The sequence below is a fragment of the Rhinatrema bivittatum genome, chromosome 11, assembly GCF_901001135.1.
Source record: "Rhinatrema bivittatum chromosome 11, aRhiBiv1.1, whole genome shotgun sequence".
In the NCBI taxonomy this organism is placed as follows: domain Eukaryota; kingdom Metazoa; phylum Chordata; class Amphibia; order Gymnophiona; family Rhinatrematidae; genus Rhinatrema; species Rhinatrema bivittatum.
The window spans coordinates 49,671,752-49,694,923 of NC_042625.1; the positions used below are offsets into that span (position 1 = coordinate 49,671,752).

Consider the following 23,172-nt stretch of genomic DNA (forward strand, 5'->3'; position numbering starts at 1 on the left):
ACAATCACTTATCTTTTTTTCAAAAACACCAACAAAGTTCATTCACTTTTCTCCTTTCTTTTCAGGGTAGAAACGCTAACAGGAACTGCAGATGTTTCACCGAACAAAATGCCTAACATGCTACACGTTTCGGTTCTTCATGAGGGGCATCAAATCTTCAAGAAAATAACTGTTACGATTTTGTGAATCCTTGATGGTTAACAGTCTTACCTTAGGCCAAGAGGAAGGATACAGGGCAGTAGGTAAGATGGTGTCCACCCAGTCAGCTAAAGCACACCAGAAGGGTCCAAGTCCAGTCCGGGTCGAGGCAGGTAGCAAGGCAAGAGTAATCCAAGTCCGGTCCGGGTCGAGGCAGGTAGCAAGGCAAGAGTAATCCAAGTCCGGTCCGGGTCGAGGCAGGTAGCAAGGCAACAAATGGAGGGCAAACCAAGTCAGGCAGGAAGACAACAGAATCCGAGCAGAGCAGCAGCACAAGATAGCCTGTAGCTGAGACGAAGCTATGCTGGAGTCGAGGCTTTAAATAATGAAGTTCTCCCGTGCAATTTGCTGGACTTCCGGGAGTGACTCGCTTAAAGGGGGCGGGGCCTCAGCCCGAAGCGCGTAGTGTGATGCCGCTGCCTGCTGGTGGTGCCGTGCGCAAGGTTCTCTCCTCCGGTTCCCTGGACCAGGTTTATGAGGAAATCATTGGTGAAATCGTTGAAGTAAACGAGATGCCTGGATATTCTCATGTGGCTCCCAGGAATTCTCCTCAGGACCAAAATTTTTCCATGATATTAAATTTTGTATTCTTCCTCTGATTTTCCTGGAGTCCAATATTTCTTTAATCTCATATTGTGTGTTGTCTTGTGTCAGAGGGGGAGTCATTTTCTTGATTCTCTTGGAGGGCTAGGACAATATTGCCGGTTTGAGTAAAGAGATGTGAAACACGTTGTGGATATGAAGAGTGGGAGGCAACTGGAGTTTAAAGGAGACTTCATTAATCTGTTTAATAACAGGAAATGGTCCTACATACTTAGGTGCAAATTTTAGAGATGGAGTACGTAACTTGAGGTTCTTAGTGCTTAACCACACCAAAGCTCCTGGCTGAAGGGGAGGTCCTTTTCTCCTCCTTTTATCAGCCTGTTTCTTGGTTTTATTGGAGGCTTGTAGCAACAGTTTTCGAGTCTTCCCCCAGAGTTTGGTCATAGATTGAACCGTGTTCTCCACGGCCAGACAGGTTGAGGGTGTAGCAATGGGGAGAGGAATCCGCAGATGTCTCCCAAAGGCTAAAAAAAAAAATGTGGTGATCCACTCGCTTGGGTAACGTGATTGTTATGAGATAACTCGGCCCAAGGTAAAAGGGATGCCCAGTCATAGTGTCTTTGATTCACATAGCATCGTAAGAAGGTCTTAAGAGACTGGTTGGTGCGTTCAGTAAATCCATTGGACTGAGGATGATAGGCTGATGAAAATTCTAACTTAATCTGAAATTTCTTGCACAAGCTCCTCCAAATGTTTGCCGTAAATTGCACCCCTCTGTCTGACACAATACTGGAAGGTAAACCATGAATACAGAAAATGTGTCGTACTAAGAGTTGGGCCAGTTCTGAGGCAGGAAGTGGGATAAAATGGGCCATTCTGGAAAATCGATCGATAACCACCCAAATTACCGTGTTCCCCTCAGACGGAGGAAGGTCGGTTATAAAGTCCGTGGCGATCTGTGACCAGGGTTTCTTCGAAATTGTCAAGGGATGGTAATAGTCCAGCTGGGCGTTGTCGTGGAATCTTGTGGGCAGCGCATGTAGAACAAGATTCCACATAACTCTTCACATCAGATCTCCATCGTGGCCACCAATAAGAACGGGAGACAAGGTTTCCAGTTCTGCTAATGCCAGGATGTCCCGCGTACTGAAATTTTTGTCTAAGCCGATTAGGTACTACCGTTTTCCCCACTGGAACCGTAAAGGTGGCTGCCACCATTATCTTAGCTGGATCAATTATATGGCAACATGGTTCCAGAGTATCCTCCGAAATGTAACTTCAGGACAATGCATCTGCTCTTACATTTTCGGGCCGCAAAGAAGAATTTATCTTTAAGTCAAACCGACTGAAAAATAACGCCCAACGAGCTTGTCTAGGATTTAAACGTTGAGCCTGTGATAGATAGGCGAGATTCTTGTGATCCGTGAAGATATTGACAGTGTATTTGGCCCCCTCTAGAAGATGTCTCCATTCCTCCAGTGCTGCCTTGATTGCCAATAGTTCCCTTTCTCCTATCGCATAATTCCTCTCCGCTGGAGAAAACTTTTTGGAAAATAGGCATAGGTAAGTAATGTCCCAGAGTCAGAGGGTTGTAGCAGAATGGATCCAACTCCTACAGCTGAAGCATCAACCTCCACAATGAAAGGCTTTGCTGGATCAGGTTGTATGAGGCATGATTTTTAGTAAATTCTTGTTTTAGCTGTTGAAAAGCCTGGATGGCTTCCACGGGCCAATTATGAATTGGGGCTTTTTTTTTTTTTTGTTAAGGCGGTAAGGGGGGCTACCAAGGTGGAGTAATCAGAAATGAATTGTCGATAATAGTTAGAAAACCCAAAAAATCTTTGGAAGGCCTTCAGCCCCGTGGGTTGAGACCAATCCAAAATGGCCTTAAATTTCTCTGGATCCATGCGTAGGTCTTCTTTCGAAACAATATACTCCAGAAATGGTAGCTCCTCCTGATGAAAAAGACATTTGTCCAATTTAACAAATAATTTGTTGTCTCGGTGACGTTGTAAAACTTGTTTGACATGACTGTGTTGCTGTTGATGGTGTTAAACATACTATAGGAGGAGGTGTAGGAGCAGCCGGGTTTGAGACTGACAGCGCATCCATTCTTGCCACCAGTCTCTCCAATACTCCTGTGACTTGATTTAAGTTCCCCCCTGCTGCTGCTGGATGCGGGAAGCTAGCCCGGGAATGGCCTGTAGTGCTGTTAAATCCACGGGATCCATGGCCTCAGCTAACTGTTATGATTTTGTGAATCCTTAATGGTTAACAGTCTTACCTTAGGCCAAGAGGAAGGATACAGGGCAGTAGGTAAGATGGTGTCCACCCAGCTAGCTAAAGCACACCAGAAAGGTCCAAGTCTGGTCCTGGGTAGGCTGGTAGCCGGCCAGAGTAATCCAAGTCCGGTCCGGGTCAAGGCAGGTAGCAAGGCAACAAATGGAGGGGCAAACCAAGTCAGGCAGGAAGACAACAGAATCTGAGCAGAGCACCAGCACAAGATAGCCTGTAGCTGAGGCGAAGCTATGCTGGAGTCTAGGCTTTAAATAATGAAGTTCTCCCGTGCAATTTGCTGGACTTCCGGGAGTGATGTGCTTAAAGGGGGCGTGGCCTCAGCCTGAAGCACGTAGTGTGATGCCGCTGCCTGCCAGTGGCGCCGAGAGCCCGGGACCCTGCCGATCATGAGTGGTAACAATAACTCAAAACATCTAATATAAGTAGCCATTAAAGTTCTAATTCTCTACAGTCATGGAGTTAGCAAAAATACTGGCATCGCTAGTTCCGCTTCCTTTCTTGAACAAAATGTTTTATTACAAAAAAGGACCAACCTAAACAGAAAACAGCCCATCAAAAACCTTCCCTTTTTTTAACCAATCCAGGAGATCAAGTCAAATCAGAATATAACAGTCAATGGCCTCATTCATTTCCAATGGAACAATTGTATTCAATTTAACGAGCCACTGCTCTTTAAAGTTAAAAAAAAAAAAAAGGTGATATCGCCCCCCTCTTCTCGTTCTTAGTACAGAATCAACAGCCGTCCAATATAGATCCCCCAAAACGATGACTGAATTGAAGACATTGTTATTGACAAAGGGTATTAACATACAAAAGGGTATGTTATTGTTATTGACAAAGGGTGCACAGAAAAGCAGTAAAAACTGCTTTTCTGTGCACCCTTTGACTTCATATCATGGCGATATTAAGTCGGAGGTCCCGAAAGTTACAAAAAGTAAAAAAAAAAAAAAAATTTGAAGTCTGCCTGTGGCACGCGGGTTGAAAACCGGACGCTCAATTTTGCCGGCGTCCAGTTTCTGAACCTGTGGCTGTCAGCGGGTTTGAGAACAGATGCCGGCAAAATTGAGCATCGGCTGTCAAACCCGCTGACAGCCGCCGCTCCTGTCCAAAAAGAGGCGCTAGGGACGCGCTAGTGTCCCTAGTGTCTTTTTACCTGTGTTTACCGCCGGACCTAATTTGAATACAGAATTGCGCGCTGCTCTCCCGCGGACTGTATTGGTCCGTTTATTATTGATTGGGGATAGCCTCATTGACCTAATACCCACACTTGTTTTGTCTTTTTTTTTTTTTTTTTGGAAGAAATATTTGATGCCCCAGATGCATAACCAAAATGCATAGTGCCTCAGCTGTTTTGTTCGATGAAACATCTGCAGTTTCTCTTACCGTTTCTACCCTGGAAAAAAAAAGAGAGAAAAGTAGATGAACTTTATTGGTGTTTTTGCAAAAGATAAGTTATTGCTTCTTTAAAGATTAGATGTAAATATAACTAATATAAACAAAAATAAAATAACAATTTTGTCTTGTACCCATATAAGATTGCTGGGTGCTGTGGACATTTGAGTCCTATGATTATGAAAAATAGGGGAAAGAAATTACACTGGATAGTCTGCCTTCTGGGTGGACCTGCCCTTTATAGGCTCTTTTACCCTTGGTTATCATTTTTTGCTTAAGGATTCAGGCAAGGACACGGCTGCACGATAGACATTACTCTGAACAGCTTATGCTAAAGATCAGAAACATAGAATCTTTCATTTCAGCACTGTATATGTCGTGTAGCGCTATAGAAATGTTAAGTAATAGTGTAGATCATGGATTTCTAGGCTTTTTTTTTATTTAAGACCTACGGGGTCTTGTGCTTTTTGCTGTATACGAGTGTCACCGCCTGCAGGTTTGGCCATGCAGCAGCCAAAGCATAGTAACTCCGGTATACAGTAAGAGGCCCGAGAACGGGCATGTGCTGTGACAGCAGGAGAGAGGAATGAGCAGCCTAATAAAGTCCCCTTGCTCTTCCTCTGGTGAGGAAATTGTGCAGTAAATGGGGGAATCACAGAACTGCACAAATGGGAAGGACTGTGTTACTAGGCCAGGGGCCCTCCTTTCAGGGGAGGAGTTATTAAAAACGTTACCTGCAAGTGTCCCTTGGAAGAGCTCTTGTCTGCCTTCCCTGGGAGTTCAGAGTGCAGTCCTAGTGATCCAGTGCTGTAGCACAGAGGAAGGCCAGCTGATGACCAAACGGAGACTCTCAGTGGAAGAAGAGAGGACCCAAAACCACATACTCTGCTGCTATTCTGGAATTAAAAAAAAAAAAAAAATTATCCATTTGTGCTTGCAAAGAGCCTATCAATTACTTGATGTTACAAAATCTCCTTGCTACTGTTTTTCTGCAAGGTACAATAATTCTGCACTGTGCAGCTAACTCTGAGGAATTACAGCAACACTGTATAATATAACCTATGGCGCTACACCATGGAATGGGTAGGTTAAAGAAAACAGGAAGTTACATGAGCTGCCAGAGTTGCAGCCCTTAAGCTTCAGTAGGACACTGTTGTGGGGCCGGCTTTGCTACATCCTGCCATGCAGAGGTCTGGTCTTTGCTTCCATAGCAACCTTGCTGCAGAGTGGCATCCTGCTTCAGGCATCGGTGTTCACATAGGCCCCTGGGGGAAGGGGAGCCTCAGTCATTGAGCAATGGTGACACCAAGAGGCCAGGCTTGGCTTCCATTTATTCAGTTAAGACTTCTTACCCTCATGATTGTGTCTGGAAGGAGCCCCATGGCCACCAGCTTGAAGGGGTCACTGCAGTGACTGGGCTAAGTGAGTTGGGCATGGATATCAAATAGGGGAAAAATCCCCCCCGGGGAGTTGAAAATGAAGGCTCCTGGTGCCAGATCCCACTCCCTGTTCTGAAATATGTCTCAAAAAAAAAAAAAAGAGGAAGACTGTGGCCATTCGTTAATGATGCAATAAATGGGGTATGTTGAAGGATTTCAACAGTAATTGTGTTTTTGTCAGGACTACAATGTTGAATTCCTTTCTCAGCTACTCATCCTACAACAGTAGAAGAATCCTTGTCCCGTGATGAGCTGCCAGCGGGTCAGAGAGGTTCCAGTAACCCCGCAGAACAATCCGGGTTCACTGCAAACAGTGCAAAATGCTTCCTTTTCTGCCACTGCAAGGTGCATGCTGTAGTGAAATAGCCTTGCTTTGCAGATGGCTCGAGGCACCGTGTCCTTAGTACATAATCTGTCTGGCCCCATTTGGTGACACTTCTTGCTCAGTGTTCGGATTGCATCCCCCCCCCCCCCCCGTGACCAATCCAGAGAGAGTGCTAACTTCCCCCCCCCCCCCTGATTCTTGGGGTCCGGTACCGTATATTGAAGAGCTGAAGGTGGACCCACGGGGCTCCTTGGGGGAGGAGCTGCTGTCTCTTCAGTGCCAAAGCCTGCAAATATTCTTGAAAGAGAAAACAGTGATCTACAGCAGCTGCCTCTTGTTGTCGCTCATGCACTCGTGTAAGGTGGGGGGAGGGGGAGAGCGATACCCATTACTTCAAAGGAAATGAGTGCAAGTCCTTGGGAGCTCAGCCCTAGAAGACGTGAAGGAAGCATTTGGAAGCGTTCTCGGGGGCTTGCACGGGCATACATAATTTAAAAGGAGAATGGTTGAAAGCAGTCCTCAGAAAGGCCTTGTGCTGCGGTCCAGCCCAGGGTAATGAAGGCAGCTGGCAGGGGAGTGTTTAGGTACTTAGCCTGAATGAATCTGCTGAGATGAACAACCAGGAGCCAAAAAGAGCTGCTGCTTCAGCAGAGCTTACCCAGACCTGACATTTTGTGTATTAGAGAGAGATTCTTGCTGCTTGCACAAATTAATATATTAATGAAGAAGGCAAGGGAATATATATATATATTTTTTTTTTTTAAATGTTCGGCTGCACCAGATGCATAGGTCAGCTATTGGTCTTGCAGGCCAAGCTGTAGGGTAGGAGTAAAGTGCTTTGGAGTGCTTTTAGGGGAGGAGCGTTGTGCGGGGGTCCCTGAACCGAAATAGCAGAGAGTGAGGGTGGGGATCTCAGTCCGAGAGTAGCAGAGGGGGTGCTGCAGGCAGGAGTGAGGTGGATTGGCAGAGGGACGTCTTACTGGAATTGGCACAGTTTGGATATTAGTCTGTACTCTGTGTGACTGCCTTAATGAGTGGAGTGAAGGAGTGGGCTACAAACCAGGGTTCAAATCTCACTGCCGCTCCTTGTGACCTCGGGCAAGTCACTTCCCCCTCCTCTCCCTCAGCTACAAATTTAGGGCCTGACTTACTAAGGCTTTTCTCCCATTCTGTGTCTATGGGGGGGGGAAAAGGCTTAGAAATGAAGCCTTGAGATTGTAAACCCTCTAGAGCTAGGGCAATACTTACAGTACCTGAATGTAATCTGCTTTGAAGTGCCTGGAAAAGCAGAATATAAATCAAATAATCTTTAAATTGAATGACCTGCTTCCTGTAAGTGAAAGCTGTGCAGGGCTCTAGTCCTTATTCCTGGAGGGCATGGGGAAAGCTGCACCCCTTATAGGTGGATGCATATAAAATCGCTGCTGGACACATTAGCAAAGGTGGGCCTATGTTACTATGGCACTGGATTGGAGGAGCTACATCTCTCTCCTTCAGGTGACTGTGCACCCTGCTCCTGCTTTTATTTGTCCAATAAATGGAAGGTACCTGAAAGTAGAGCCCAGCTCAGAAGGTGAGCTTTCAGAGAAAGATTTCATTACGTCTGTGAATGTGTATACAACTTGCATTTACAGACCACTTTTTTTTTTTTTTTCCCCCTGAAAGGAAAACAAAAAAACTGGACTTGAGAAGAGATGGGACTGAAGTGCAACCATTGCGCCATGAGCGTGGGGGCTTCAGTACCAGAGGAGGAAACACAAGGCTGGGTTGGGACACATTTTAATTTTACCAAGCAGAAATCAGCCAGGTTTTTCTTTGTTTTTTTAGGGATATGATTTACTGCCCCAGAGGAGCTTTTGCAGATTAAAATGAGGAGAACCTTTTGTCTGGTGCTGCAGATTCTCCACTCCCCGCTGACCTCTCTTCTTGGGGGGTAGGGTGGGGGGTTAGCACAGATCATTAACAGATCCCTCTGGCAGCCAACTGGCAAAGGTTAGACTTTAAAAAAAAATAATTTTTTTTTTAATGCTTTTTCTCCCAACCTAGGATGTGCTGTGTGCACACAGCTACGAAGCTGCCTGGCTTGTGATCCTGCAGACTGGAGCTGAACTTGCCCTGTGCTCACATACTTCTGTCCGGGCGCATTTCTCACTCATTTACTGAGAGGCCCTGGCACTAGGTTGGCATATGGTTTGAGTTTGGGAAACTTGAGGAACCTTGTTTGACTGCTGCTGCTTTTATGATGTGCCCTGTAACTCTATCTGTAATTGTTTTTTATGTGCAGACCTTTATCACTAATGAGGCTTCTCTCCACCCTGCAGAGCCGACTTCTGTACCCCTTGGGGGTGTCATCCTGGCTAATTTGGTCTAAGAGGGACCACTGAGTGCTCTCTTTTCCCAGCTTTATTTAGCAAGGAGGAGAGAAGGCTCCCAGATATGTTGATCACTAAAGCAAGCCAGGGATTAGCTGTACTCCAGGCATGATCAGCAGATAAGGCTGGACATGGGAGGGAACATTTTGGTTCAAAACTGAAGCAGGCTAGCTAGGGAGGCTGCAGGACTTCCCTTACTGTAGGTTTATAAGGAGATTAAATAAACATTTGTCTGTGGTGGCTTCAGTATTGTGCACTGATGGTGAACTCTAGTGCTGTTTGCAGGATTACTGAGTTATGTAAGTGAACCTGGTTCTTGTGGCAGATGCAAAGGTGAAAATATATTTAGGAAACTTGTAAGCTAGTCAAAAAATTGTAGGAGCAAGAGCATTTTCCCCCCCTACGTTTTCCTCACATTTTACTTTTTTTTTTTTTTATATTGGTATTTTGCTTGGTTTTGTTTGGCTTTTTTTTAACTTTGCTTTTGTTTGTGGTTTATTTTGTGGGGTTTTTTTTCCTTTTAGCTTTTTAAATATATATTCTTTTTTTTTTTTCTGAATTTGAGGCTGATTGACTTGGTTCTTGGGATTTTTCAGGCCCCGATCACATGAATGCAAATCTGCCAGCATGAATGTTCATTGGTGAATGCTTAAAGCCAGACCTATTTTGCAGCACTTGGGACCAGGCACATGCCATCCCTGGTAGAGTGGATCCTGCCTGCAGGCAGGGGATAAATTAGGGGCCCATTCTCTGGTTCTCTGATAAATTCAAAGGCATAGCATTGGCTTCTCACCCTTAACCAAAGCTGTGAATTTCCTGTTGGGTCTCCCACCACTAGGCCTGACTAATGAAGTATGGATCTTGTGTTTCATTCCTGCTACTAGCATACCCAGCTTCTTTAAAGAACTTAGTCCCTTGTGTCACGGGTAATAACCTGGGGAGACGGTGGCATAACACTGCTGTTCCTTTTCTCCCCCATACCAAAAGTTACAACCTCTGTAAAGTGGGTTTTTCAGTGTCTTCCAAGACTGAATCCTCCTAGAACCACTGGCAAAAGTATTCAAACATTTCCTAATCTGCTTCTGCTCACAAAGAGCCCCCTCCAGCTGCCCCTCCTCACAAGCACGAGAGCAGCTGACGGCTTGGTCTGTCTCCGGAGCAGATCAACCAACACCTGTGTTCCTGGCTTTCCCTGACCATGTCCCCTCTCCACTCTTTAGGCCCAGTGGTAGAAAAGAAAGAAGGCAGAATGTAAATTCACTCTTTTTTTTTTTTTTTTTCTCTCCCCTTTTGTAGGTGGTACAGGTGAATCTGACAGGAAGAGAAGGTGGAAATGGAACTGCCAAATCATGCCAAACAACTGCTACTGCAGCTAAACCAGCAACGAGCCAAAGGTTTCCTCTGTGACGTCATCATCGTTGTAGAAAATGCTCTTTTTCGTGCGCACAAAAATATTTTGGCAGCGAGCAGCATGTACTTTAAGTCTCTTGTCCTCCATGACAATTTGATTAACTTGGACACAGATATGGTGAATCCTACTGTGTTCCGACAAATTTTGGACTTTATCTATACTGGGAAACTCCTAACGGATCAGCCCGGTGAACAGAACTTCAATGCCCTTCTCACTGCAGCAAGCTACCTCCAACTACACGATTTGGCTGCTCTTTGCCGAAAGAAAATAAAGCGAAGCAACAAGCCCTTTGCTGGCAGAGTAGGTGCCCCCCTTGCCAGAGCTGCCAGAAGTCACAGACTCTCAGCAACGCCAGTTATCCAAACACGTTATTCAGGGTCAATGGATGGGGTCAAGGGCTCACTTTCAAAGGAACTCCAAAAAGGGAAGGTCTCCGATGACGAGGTCTTTCTTAGCGGTTCTAAGCAAGAGAACTGTCACTCCTTACACCGAGGAGTGAGCAAGAATGGCAGCAGCAACGCCAAGGGAAGTGTAGGTGACCAAGAACTTGGCCTGGATCTGTCCAAAAAAAGCCCACCCCTTTCCATTGCGCACTCTCAAGAAGATCTGCCCCACAATGACAGCCAGCAGGGCTCTCCCCAATCTGCCTCAGCATCTGCAGCCAATAGTGCCTCATTCGAAGACTCAGCAGCCAATCCCCAGAATGCAGACGATGGCGAACCCATGGAGATGGAAGCAACAGAGGAGAACCATTCCATGCCAGAGACTGGACAGCATAAGAACCTTCGCCACTCAGCACGCAAAAAGGAGTGGATCAAGAAAGAGGGCGGAAGTGGTGGTGAGGAGAGCGAGCCACTACCGAATGGGGTCATTGTAGGGCCCTTATCCAAATCAACAGAGCGGAACTCAAGCGGCACCTACAGTTCAGAACAGTCCTTCCAGTGTAAAGAGGAAGTGGAGAATGGGAAGGAGAACAGTGAAGAGAGTGGACAAAGTGAAAACGAAAGCACTGGCCACACCAGTGCAAACTATGTCTACAGGCAAGAGGGGTTTGAGCCCGTGGCATATGGGGACAACTTGTATGTCTGTATCCCGTGCGGTAAAGGGTTCCCAAGCTCAGAGCAACTTAACGCCCATGTGGAGACGCACACTGAAGAAGAACTTTACATCAAAGAAGACGACTCGTACTGTAAAGAGGAAGCAGAAGATCTGTCCACTCCAAACCAGACCTTCTCTGCCGAATCCAGGCCCTTCAAGTGCTCAGTGTGTGAAAAGAGCTACAAGGATCCAGCCACTCTGCGCCAGCACGAAAAGACCCATTGGCTCACCCGGCCCTTTCCATGCAACATCTGCGGGAAGATGTTCACGCAGCGAGGCACCATGACCCGGCACATGCGCAGTCACTTGGGCCTGAAGCCCTTTGCTTGCGAGGAGTGTGGGATGCGCTTTACCAGGCAGTATCGACTGACAGAACACATGCGCGTCCACTCAGGGGAAAAGCCCTATGAATGTCAACTGTGTGGCGGGAAGTTCACGCAGCAGCGGAACCTGATTAGTCACCTCCGTATGCACACCTCTCCTGTATAAGCCAAAGACTCCGGATCGCCAGGAAAACGTGCTTTCTCTCCGCCCACACAGTCATTACCTTTCTACAGATTTGCTGCTTAAAGGGCACTTCACTGTCCAGTTCAGTCATGGGTAAACTGGAAGAAGGGGAAAGGCCGGGGGATCTAATGAGCTTTAACCTAATAATAATAAAAAAAAAAAAAAAAAATCAGACCAGGCCAGTGCGGAACTGATGCCGCAGCTCCGTGTGCCGATTAAAGCCCCCCGCCCCCGGTTCTGTCTACCCTAGTTGGAAGCGTGCTTGGGCAGGGGAGGATACTCTGCGGAGTACCTCCTGCATCTTCAGCAACGCTTATCTAATGATGGGGGGGGGGGGCAGATGGCGGTGGGCTCTGGCTCTCTTGCTGTCCCCTGTTCCTCTGGGGGAGGATTTCTTGTCTTGTTTCCTTCCTTTCCTAGGTACAGCCACCCTGGCATATTGCATGTGCAGGTCAGACATGGTTCATGCCAAGTCGCTGACAGCAGCTTAATTTTTATTCAGACTTAGAAAACAAAGAAACCTCAGCTTTAACAAACCTGCAGGACTTAGGCAGCCTGAGCCTTGCTTCTCCGCTCCAAGCCTTGCACATACCCAGACTTGGAGTGACCTTGGCTGCAGGGGGTGACCAGGTCTGACTCCCCAGCTGTGGACTGAATGTAGAGGGGCTGGCACCCCTGGGCTATGTGCAGGGGAAAACGGGGAAGGGTACGCGGCATGGCTCCTCCATTCTTCTCCTTGGTATCCCCCAGAGGTGGAAGTACTTCAAGAGGGGAGGGAATGTCATGTGCGCAAATTCAGCATGGCCGTATTTATTTATAAGCAATTTTTCTGCGGTCCCCCATGCCTTCCGTCGCTTCTTCAGCTACTCCCATGACTGGACAAAACTTTGGATGCCCTGAATTCTCTTTATGTGAGCAGGGGGCTCTTCACTTTTTCGCATTTTCATATGGTATCCTTTCAAGGAATATAGGTACTTGGGATTTTTTTTTAAAGAAAAAAAACACAGTTATAATGTTTCTTATGTGAATGTTTAACTGGAAGGTCTGGGATTAATTCTTGGGGCTGTATTTTTGTTCTGTTTGTTACAGACCGACCTTACTACAGGTTTGCTTTTGGTACAGATTTCCTTTTTCCCCATCCCTCCTTTTTGTGCGTGTCTCCCCTCACTAAAAAGCGAGTCTGGGTAAGGACGGGCTCGTTACCTTTGCTACCTCTTGAATTCTTGAGAACAATAAGATGGTTTAGTGAAAGATTAGATAGATGGTGGTTTTATTTTTTGTTTTATATTTCCCTTCTTTGATGTAAGTATAAATGTAATGAGTCAAAACTAAATTAAGTTAGGAAATTTTTACCACCCAGCATTCATCAAATAAGTTGTGCTAAAGAAAGTTTGGCCAAAGAGAGCCTGGTACTAGGCCAAAGAGCCAGCGATGGATTCCCAGCCACTCCCGCCGTAGGGTCTGTGTGTCGTGTGGCCATCGTGAATGTGAAACTTCTCAGCTGCTTTATTGCTCCAGGATTCTGGGCCAATGGGGGGGGGGGGGGTCCTTTCTCAACCTCTAGGCTTGCTCCCACCATCCCAATGCATTCTGGCCTTTGTAGCCTGCTCTTTCTGTCGAGGAACAGAACCCAAAGGATGAGTAGGAAAAATCTAAAGTGACCGGGAACTTCACAAGCATCTTCTAACTGGAAGGAAACAAACTGGAGTGGGTCTGTTACACTTCTGAGTGCTTTTATGATTGCTGGGGTGCTGCTCTGATCTCCTGTCCTCAGTTTATTACCTGTATGTGGCTCAAGGTGCAGTGCATTTACATGCTGGGTTGGAGACTACCTAGAAAACAGGCCAGGATCCCGAGAGCAGTAAAAGCCATCACTGAACCAAAGTCTTTCATCTGCTCCCCTTATTCTGTATTCCTGTTAACATCACACCAGCTGCTATTGCTTTTGGAGATAAAGCACTGAGCTTTCCCTGGCCCCTCTAACTTGCTTGGTGGTGTTTTCCGCACTGCCCTGGGACTGCTGGAAGTGAGGTGGTAAAAATTTCAACAGAGTCCGAAGCCAGCCTTTCTGCATGGAAACGTCTGTGGAATGCACAGACACTGCTATTTATTCTTTGGTTCAAAACCGTTCTTTTGTCTGTAGGGTGGCCATGAAACCCTGTTTGTCAGAAATTTATTTTTGTTTTTTTGTTTTAGACCAAAAAATAACCCGTTAAACTAAAGAAAGAAATGTTGTTGTTTTTTTTTGTTCACTACTAGGAGCTAATTTTAGGCCATTCAGTGAACGGAGGAAACTGGAACTCAGGCTCCCTCGTAAGGAGCATTTGGAGCACTCTGACCTGGAGGGTACTGGAGTCATTCTTTCCCCAGTGATTCCAGCAGGGGAAATGCTGTCTGGGCAGTGCTTATTACTGCACCCAGACCTTTGTGCTGACAGGACTCTCTATTGTCCTTTAGCTTTTTCAGGTAGAAGGTGAATGTATAATACATGCAGACTCCTCCTTGCCAAAAATAATCCTCCTGTCACTAAGACACATTTTAGTAAAAACTGGTCCTGTCAACAAAGAGAGTTGGAAGCTGCTGTCCTTCCCGACATTCGTTCGGCAGGGACACCAGTGCAAATCTAGCCCCTAGGTGTTGCTCCTGTATTTTTGCATGTCTTTTCCTAAAGTACTAAAGTTTTTATTGATCATCTCTTGGACTGGGATGCAGCTAGAGCAGACCTCAAAAAGTAATGGTTACCTGTGCAGAGTAAAGTAATTGAGTCCAGAACTTCAAAATGATGTCCTAGGGAGAACTGTTGTCTGTTTAGCTGGTGTGCTCAGGTACACTGGGGCTTTGGCTTGCTTTCTACTACAGTCATGCTGCAGTTTTGGGTGATATCCCTATGGTTTCTGCTCCCTTGATAAGGTTCAGATAGCAAAATGCGGGATGCAGCAGGAACACATAGGAGGAAATGAGTCCTGGCATCTGCTTTCCTTTGCTTGTAAAATAGTACCTACGTTTACAAAGCCTTGCTATTATGGAAGGTAATGACCAGTTCCGTGCTTCTAGATATTCAGGAAAATCAAGGAAGAAAACGGCAGGTACCTGGCAAGCTTTAAAGCTCACATGAGGCATAGGTGAAGTTCAGACCATGTGGGCAACTCTGAAATTTGGGGGTTTTGTTGGTCAGAATGTCACCTGTACCCTCTGATTCTGAGGGGTCCTAACAGCATGCATGTGACCCTCACCCAGCTGCGCTCAGCAGGGCTGCTGTAATTGACTCTTGCTGAGGCTTGAGGCTGTTTTTGGTGGTGAGGAGGGGGTAAGAGGGGTAGGGAAGGGAGGCTATACAACTTTTAACCTACAAAACACATTTTCCACCTGTAAACCCCATCCAGTCCATCTTCTATAGGGCCTGTACCGGTCCAGGATCTGTGCCCTTTCCTGTGGCGGCAAGTCATTTTGGAGTTTCTGGACCCAATGCCTTTGGCTAGGAACCTGTATTTTATTATTTTTCTCAGCACTTAAAACCAGGATGACAGAAAGTCTGTGCACAGCAGAAGTATTGTACAAATGGAAACCTTCCCTTTCCTTTTCAGGTAGCTTTGTGTTCCAGAGAATGAATCTAGAAAGAAAAACCTTTCCAAACTGTGACCAGTAGTAATACAAATATTCATAAACTTCAGGGATTGTGCGGGTCCGGCTTGGGCACCAAACTCTCAACTACAGTTGTGTGACATAGTATTGTAACAAACGTTTTCTGTATTTTAATGAAAAAGCAAAACACTAGTTTCATATTTAAGATTTTAAGAGATTTTGGGAAGGGTTACACTTTTTTTTTTTTTTTTTTTTGAGATATACAAAGAGCCTCAAAAAAAAAATTGTTAAAATAAAACCCTAATTAAAGAGGCCAGGCAGCTCCAAATGTATGTTTTAGTCCTTTAGTTACAGAATGTTTTCGGAGTAACAGGAAAATAAAAACCGTAAAGATTAAGGTAGCAAAAGTTGTATAGTTGGAAAAAAAGAGAAAAAAAAAAGACTTAAAAGCTCACACCCAAATTCACAAACTATTTTTTAAACCAAAGCACATTTGAATGAGTAGAACCTCACTTGGCTCACAAAAAGAAATACAAATATATTTATCTCATTGTTTACATAAACTTTTACAGTTTCAGACCTCAACCAATCTAGGGGCCAGTCAAAATTAATCTTTTCTTTTTCCATTGATTCTAGTTCAAGGCTAATAACTGAAAGTGACCGGCTTGTGACCTCAGACCCAGCGTGGGGTTTGGGAGCTGCTGCAAGTATCAGTTGTGACCCAGTGTAGCTGTCATGGAGGGGAGGGGGGGGGAGACAGTGGGATGGACCCCTACCTGTTGCAGTCCCCAAGGGACTTCTGCTGATTTGCAGCATCTTATTGGTTGTTTAAAAAAAAAAAAAGAGACAGACTCTTCCCCCCCCCCCCCCATATGAAATCCGTAATAGGAGAAATGCCTCCCTTATCTCCTCAACTCTGCTATTGCGCTGTACATGGTGTCCTGGGTGATCTGTGGCCCTTTTGGGACTGCACAGCAGTTGCAGATGTTGGAAGCTGCGGGAGCAGCACCCTAAATTTGGGTATACCAGTCGAGCAAACTGAAAAGGAGCCATACCGATCACAGAGGCACCGGCAGAGTGCTTGGCCCCAGGTTTGTTCATGCAGGGGCTTGCTCGTGGCCATTGACTTAATCTCTTCGCTGTAACTGGCATTGTGAAGCCCACACGTTGGTGGGACAGGGCATGAACCAAACCTTTCGAACAAGTCTTTGGCTGGCTCCTGCTGGAACTGTTGAAATAATTCACTCCAGCCCCTAATGTATGCTTCTGATGTAGAAACAAAAAAAAATAAATCCTGATCGCTATTGGTAAGTTTACCAAGCAGGGTGGTTTGTAAAGTACTGCTGCAGCCAAAAAGAGAAAGCTACAAAGAATTTAAAACACAAAAAGTCTTGAAACGTTTAATTTTTTTTTCTTTCTGTATCAAAAGCCTTTTGGAACATGGGAGAAGGTAATGGAAAAACAGAACATTAATTTTGCCTGGTCTTATATCTTAACAAAGATGGTGCAGACACTTTTTAACAGTGTTCTTTTTGTATCAATATGTATTTGCAGTAATGAATGTATTTATTTCTCAGATTCTGTGTGCACAGTTTTGCAATGGATTTAAAGAAAAACTGAAAAAAAAAAAAAAGTTATTGCAAACTCAAAGTTGTGTATGCAGGGTCAGTACTACAGGACATCTATTAAAAAAAAAAAAACACTCAGTGACACACAGCATAGCCATAAACCATAACCTGTGAAGACAGTACAGAGACTGGACTTTTGTAACTTTGTCTAGAAAAGGAATTTTTGCTCTATTTAATGTTTCCCGTTATAGTGTACACTTTTTGAAAGATTCCTGTTCTATTTTTTTTTTAATTATTTTATTTTTGTTAAGCATTGTCGTCAAGCAGTGCTGGTTCACAATGTTGGTTGGTATTGACTGAGTTTGCTTCAGTTCTAACATGCAGGAGTGTTGTCGCCAGTGGGAACAGCCTGGGATGGCAGGGGGCAAAGTGGGTGAAATCTAGGGGCAGGGATGTTGATTCAGGGTTTTGCTGACTCTCCCTTTAACATGTCATTTCCCTTATAAGCAATAACAACCTCCATGCAGGGCTTCCCTTTATAGGATAACCATAAAGCTGTATTTTCCGATACCTCTTACTTTGCTGGAAGCCGGGTGTGGTTCTTGGTTGGCTAGGGCTGTGGGATCTGGTACAAAAGAAGCTGCCTCCCACCCAACTCCTTTTGCAGATTGTGCTATCCAGTCCATGGCAGGAATCTAGCTCTGGCCAGGAGCGGCTGGAGACGAGGCACGTTTCCCAGTATTGGTGAGATGGCGGAAATAAGAAAGTGATTGCAGTCCTGCCTGCTTGACTTGCTTTTTGTTAGGTGTAGTCATGTGATAACGTTGAGAGCAGTTGAGGAGTACAAGGACAATAACTTGTCTCCGAGGTTAAGGAACTGAGGATGACGGGAATGATAAATATTATCCCTGCATGCACTTAGAGCTGGTTGAGTTGAAAGAGAGCCCAGAAGTCTATTATGTGCCACGTTCCGGTTGCCTTTTGGTTCTCTACACAGTGTAATCCAGGGGAAGGCAGAAAAGCACTGGCATCTATAAATCCTGTGGCAGTGCTAACCATTGCTTCCAGACTCAAAGGTAGTGATCAGTTTAGAAGAGCTGGATTAAGATTCCCCCCCTCCTCTCCTGGTTTGTATCCATCAATAAACTTTTTCCTCTAAAACGATTTCCCCTTTACTTTGAAAATCATTGAAGGATAGACATACAAAAAGGTTTTATGCATTTTGTGTTGATGGGAGAAAAAGCTTCTCCCAGTTGGCTCTTAGTGTTGGAGCTGTAGCTACTGCTGGTGGCAGAATGTCCTACACCTTTTACTATTGAGTGAAATATCCTTTGCGGTGGAGGGGGTGAGATCAGTTACCCCTTCACCATGAAAGAGTACCCCCTGGTAAAGGAATAAGCCATACACATCCATGTTCTTGTGTGTGGAAAGTGTAGTTCAGTGTCCGAAACAAGAGTATGAAATGAGCTGCGCCTACTGTAACCAGTCCCACCTGTGCATTAATGAAAGCCCATCGGCTAGTGTGGATCTTTGTCCAGATGTGGGAGAGTGCCTTCCTCAGCCTGACGAGAATTTGAAAAAGCATCCCTTGTCTCCAGATCTAGCCAGCAGTTCAGTGTGCCTCCTGCCCTTGCCACATGGTCTGTCCGTGGCCGGGTCAAAGTTCTTGAGATTAAAGATGGGAAAGGAGGGGTGGTTTAAGAATGGCGGCCCATGCTAGGGGCCGCGGATGTCAAAAAGCAACATCATGCACCTTACTGGTCCTCACAGAAAGAAAGGGGGAGGGATTTTTTTTTAATTTTTGAGTGTACTGATCCTATGGAGCTGTGGGAACTTTCACAGCAGCTTTGAATGGGCCAGACCATGAGCCAGTGGGGGATGGGAGTGGACACGTTAGTAATAAAAGGGGGAACGAGCAGCTTTTTCTGGGTTTGTCCATGTGGAAGCCCCGGCTGGTCCCGGGGACAGCACTCCTGCTACATTTTTACTTTTCTTCAAGACTTTGAAATTCAGGTCAGAGCCACAAATTGCAGTGACTCAAACTCAAGTGTCATAAAAATAGAGAAACAGCAAAATTGTAATAAAGTGATCTCCACAGTCTTAATGTACAGTGATGAGAAACTGTTATTTTATGATCTTTTCATTAAAAGCTTGATTGAAACTTATGTTTTTAAAGTCTGGGCTTCTGATTTGGTTTCTCACTTTTCAAACATGCCGGGACTTGTGGTTCATAACTCCTCAGCACTGTCTTGCCTTCTCTTGGAAGTCTCTGCTCATTGTCCATCTGTCATTCCTGAGATAATGGCTTCTTCATAATCTCTTGTGCATCTTACAGAATGAGGTAATGGCCAGCCTATAGTGCAGCCCCTTTCCTGAGGTAAAACCACATTAAGACCCCCAACTGCATGCTCTCTTCTTCAGATTAAACTCGTGCTGAGGACTGGTGGGGAGCAAATGTAACACCAGTTTTCAAAAAGGTGACCCAACCACCTACAGAGCAGTGAGCCTGACATCAGGGCCAGGTAAAATGGTGGAAGCTATTGCCAAGAACAAAATTATTAACCATATGGATAAACATGGTTTCATGGGGGGAGAGCCAGCAAGGGTTTAGGAAAGGGAGGTTGCACTTGCTAATGTATTAGAATTCATTGAAAGGTATAAATAAGCAGTGGACAAAGCTGAGTCAATCACTACAGTGTATTCGGATTTTCAGAAGGTATGTGATAAGTCTTCACGAGAGACTCTTCAGAGAACTAAAAAGTCCTGGAAAAGGAGGCAATGTCTTACTGTGCAAAAGGAGTTGGAATGAATGATCAGTTTTCCCAGTGGAGCACAGTTAACAGTTGAAGTGCCTCATGGATCTGCACTAGGACCACTGTTTAACTTCTTGTTCTGGAAAAGGGAGCAATGAGTGATCAGAGCTGCAGATGCTGCAAAAATATTCAAAATATGCAAAATACAGTAGTTAAAATAAACAGGATGTGAGGAACTGGGCAGATGAAATTTTAATGTGGACATGTGCAAAGTAGTGATACTTATAGGGCAAAATAATCCCAACTACAAATGCATAATGCTGGGTTCTGTATTTGGCGTCACCGCTCAGGAAAAGGATCTCGTCAGTCGTGTGGTCAGCATGCTGAAATATTCAGCTGAAGGTGCAGACAAGGTCAAAAAAAGCAAGTAGAATTTAATTTTATTCTCAGTTCCTTTCTGCATTATTCCTGAGAATATCCCATTGCCTCTGTACGAAGCTATGGTGCAACTGCCCCTTCAGAATAGTGTGCAGTTTTGATTGCTCCATCTCAAAAAAGATAGAGCGGAACTAGAAACTGTAGAGAAAAGGGCAATAAAAATGATAAAGGGAATGGAATGGCTTTCTTATTTTAAAGTTTATTGTAGCTCACCAGGAGCTAACTTTCAGCCTGGTAAGATAAAAATATACATTAAATAAATGCCAAACTGAAGATATAACTTGTTTTGTTTAGCCAAGAGACAACAGAGTGATACGATAGAAGTTTATAAAATCATAAGTGGGGTAGAACAGATAAATGGGGAACAATTATTTACCCTTCCAAATAGAACTATGGGCCACTTCGTGAAACGAGCAGATTTAAAACACAATGGAGAAAGCATTTTTTTTTCACTCTTAAGCACAAGCTGTGAAACTTATTGCTGGAGGATAGGGGTCAAGTCACCTAGTAGAGCAGGGTTTAAAAAGGTTTGGACAAGCTCCTAGAGGAAGTATCTATAAACACTTATTAGCCAGGTAGACCTGGCAAAAGCCTCTGCTTACCCTTTGGGGTCTGCTGGGTAGGTGCTAATCATCTAGACAGGATGCTGGGCTGAATGGACTGTGGGGTAACACAGCATGGCACCTCTTATGAACAGGGCAGACCAATCGCCCAATTTCACAAACCACAGATCTGGCAATTTCTTATGTTCTTATGATGTGCGTGAGAGTTCTGCTTCACTGGAAAAAAAAGGTGAGTGAATAGATGGAAGCTGCAGCTGGATGTTGGGGGAAACCAGATCTATTAATCTTTACTGATCCTAATTTGGCATAAGAGCCAAGAACACTGCAAGGCCTCTGTATTGGACAATGCAGTCTTAATTTTGCTTGGCCTTTTATATAGGGACTGAAAGCAGTGAGATGGGTTTGCTTTACTCTTCACTCTAACGTCTTTTCAATAGATACCAAAATGGTGGTAGCTCGAGGTGCTGTAACAGCTTCCATGTGATACAGATTCTTCACTGTTACTCTGTGCTGCTGCTGCTGCTTTGCATTGCTTCTTGTGCATACTCATGTGCTGCTGAGATAAAGCCCCCCATAGGCACAAACTATTTAAACTACAGGTTAGGCCCTCAGATTATAAGGACGTTAAAAACATTTTTTTTTTTTTTAATTGTAATGAGAGCTCTTAAACCTGACAGGGGCTTCAGCCTTCCTTCACAGAAAATGCAGCCCCAGCTGGCAGGGATACAGTCCAGGAATTCTGTGCAGGATCCCTTTCAAGCAATCTTCCATGTCAAATGTTTTCCACTTAAACCAGGTTAAGTGCTTTGGATGCCAGTCCAGCAGCTCCTGTAGGCGCTCGTTCTGCTTTAAAATACAGTTGTCTACCAGCAACAGTTGAATTTGTTTTTAGTCCTCTGCCTCCAGCGTGTATAAAGTCAGCAAATCTCTCTTTTTCCCTTGGAGCTGAGCGATCCAACAAGGCTACGGCAGCAGATTTCAGAGAAGAGGGCTGCTTGGGCCCTTTCTCCACCCTTTGCCGAGATCATGCCCTCACCGCTCACGGTACTCCAGGAAAGATTTCCAGAAGCATGCTAGCTCTTGAAAACGTTATAATGAAGTAGTTGACTATTCATCAGACATCAACTCCCCTCTCTTGCAAACAATTCCCCCCCCTCCCCCCCGTACAAAGCTCATTGAGTTGTCTCTTCCACCTAGAGGTTCAGACGACCTGGTTCTGAGGAAGCTGAGGTAATGCAAAAAACAAAAGATATTGAAGAAATTGAAAAACAGAGCTACACCACTGCCAGTGCAGTATGGTGTACAAATGCTATTTCATCCTGAAGCCTCTGACACTCCCTCTCCCCACCCCCCACCTTGTTTTGCTTTGTGTGAAAATGGCAGTAAAGTCCCTTTCAGATGGAGCCTTTCGCTAGATGGTGTGTACAGACCGCTCCAGCCAAAGTCTTGGTTAGAAGCGTGGCCTCCGCAAGACTTTTCCCCCACTAGCGTTATGCATAGTCTTCTACATCTTTTTGGGATTTCTTGACGTGTGCTATAATGGTACCCAATTTCCTCTGACAGGGGACTTTTGTTGAGGAAAAAAAAAAAGTGTTTTTTTAATCCTTTAAGCAGCCACGTGTGCTCACTTGAAACTAGACTGGCCTTGACCTCCAAGAGCCATGTGAGGTTGAGACTTGCACTGGCTTTATTGCTTTCCCCGGCTCTGTATAGCCCTGGTGTTTTCACAGAGTCAGACCAAGGCCACAGTGGCTCATTATAAGGCCCTTCCTATAATTTTATGATTGTTTTAACCACTTGTCAGCAGCAGCTACATGGTTGATTTGTATATAAATGCTTTTGAATCAAAGAAATTGGGTATCCAGCCTACCTTTAATGCCCAAAATACACACTTCAACTGGAAATGGCAACAGTTCCTCAGCTGTGTAAAAGTAGAATCCAAAAGAACTGGGGGCAAATCATGAGGGACAAGTGGCAATAATGCATAGACGGATGTCACGGTTTCAGTGTCCGAGCCTGCAGCGGTGCCAAAGCCAGCCCCTAGAGGGAAGGAATCCTATCCATTGCTCAATAAAGGCCTGATTTATAAAAGCATTTATTCAAATAAGTGGGCTTTTGAAAATTGCTACAACATCTGCCATTGAATTGTCCATAGGATATTCACATGTAAGCGCACTTTACTTGAGTAAATGGCTTTTGAAAATTGCTAGGTAGCATGTTACATTTACGGGTGGAACTCCTTTGAAAATTACCCCCTAAGTGATTAACAAGCACCTTCTGCTTTTCTAGAAGGCGCTATAGTCAGTGCCTCAGGCAAAAAAATGTCAATGCAGTTGGTGGGAGGGACAACTTCCATGAAGCTGTGAAATAGAAAGCTGGTACCAGAGCACCAGTATAGACCAGTGTCTTGAGCTGGAACTGTAAAAGAGCAGGATCAAACCAACCGAAGTAGAAATGCAAAACAGAAAGCTTTTCCCAGTCCACAGAGACAGATTTAAGCAGAGGCACGTACAAACACAGGCAGGCAGATGTTTCTACAGCTGCACCTTGAAGTACAGTGAAAGGGTTAAGCAGTTTTGTAATGTTAGTGTCTGGCTGAGGATAAAACAGTATGGGCCTTGAAGGTAGACATGCCCACAACTTTTGCATAGAGCCAGAAGGTTTGTAGTCCTGTGGTTACACAAC

At 44.9% G+C, this 23,172-nt stretch overlaps 1 protein-coding gene across 5 annotated transcripts in view; it reads left to right on the top strand.

Moving 5' to 3' along the window:
* Positions 1–16,912, top strand: part of HIC2 (HIC ZBTB transcriptional repressor 2) — a 107,315-nt gene extending 90,403 nt beyond the window's left edge. For 2 of the 5 annotated variants that reach the window (XM_029619917.1, XM_029619920.1), the window contains one exon: positions 9,864–16,912. In XM_029619917.1, the coding sequence (XP_029475777.1) occupies positions 9,901–11,565 (1,665 nt within the window). In that variant the 5' untranslated portion in view covers positions 9,864–9,900 and the 3' untranslated portion in view covers positions 11,566–16,912. Of the gene's footprint in view, positions 1–65; positions 243–6,588; positions 6,780–9,863 lie in introns of those variants that run through there. The other 3 variants (XM_029619916.1, XM_029619918.1, XM_029619919.1) reach the window with 3 other exon arrangements.
* The last annotated feature ends 6,260 nt before the right edge of the window (positions 16,913–23,172 follow it).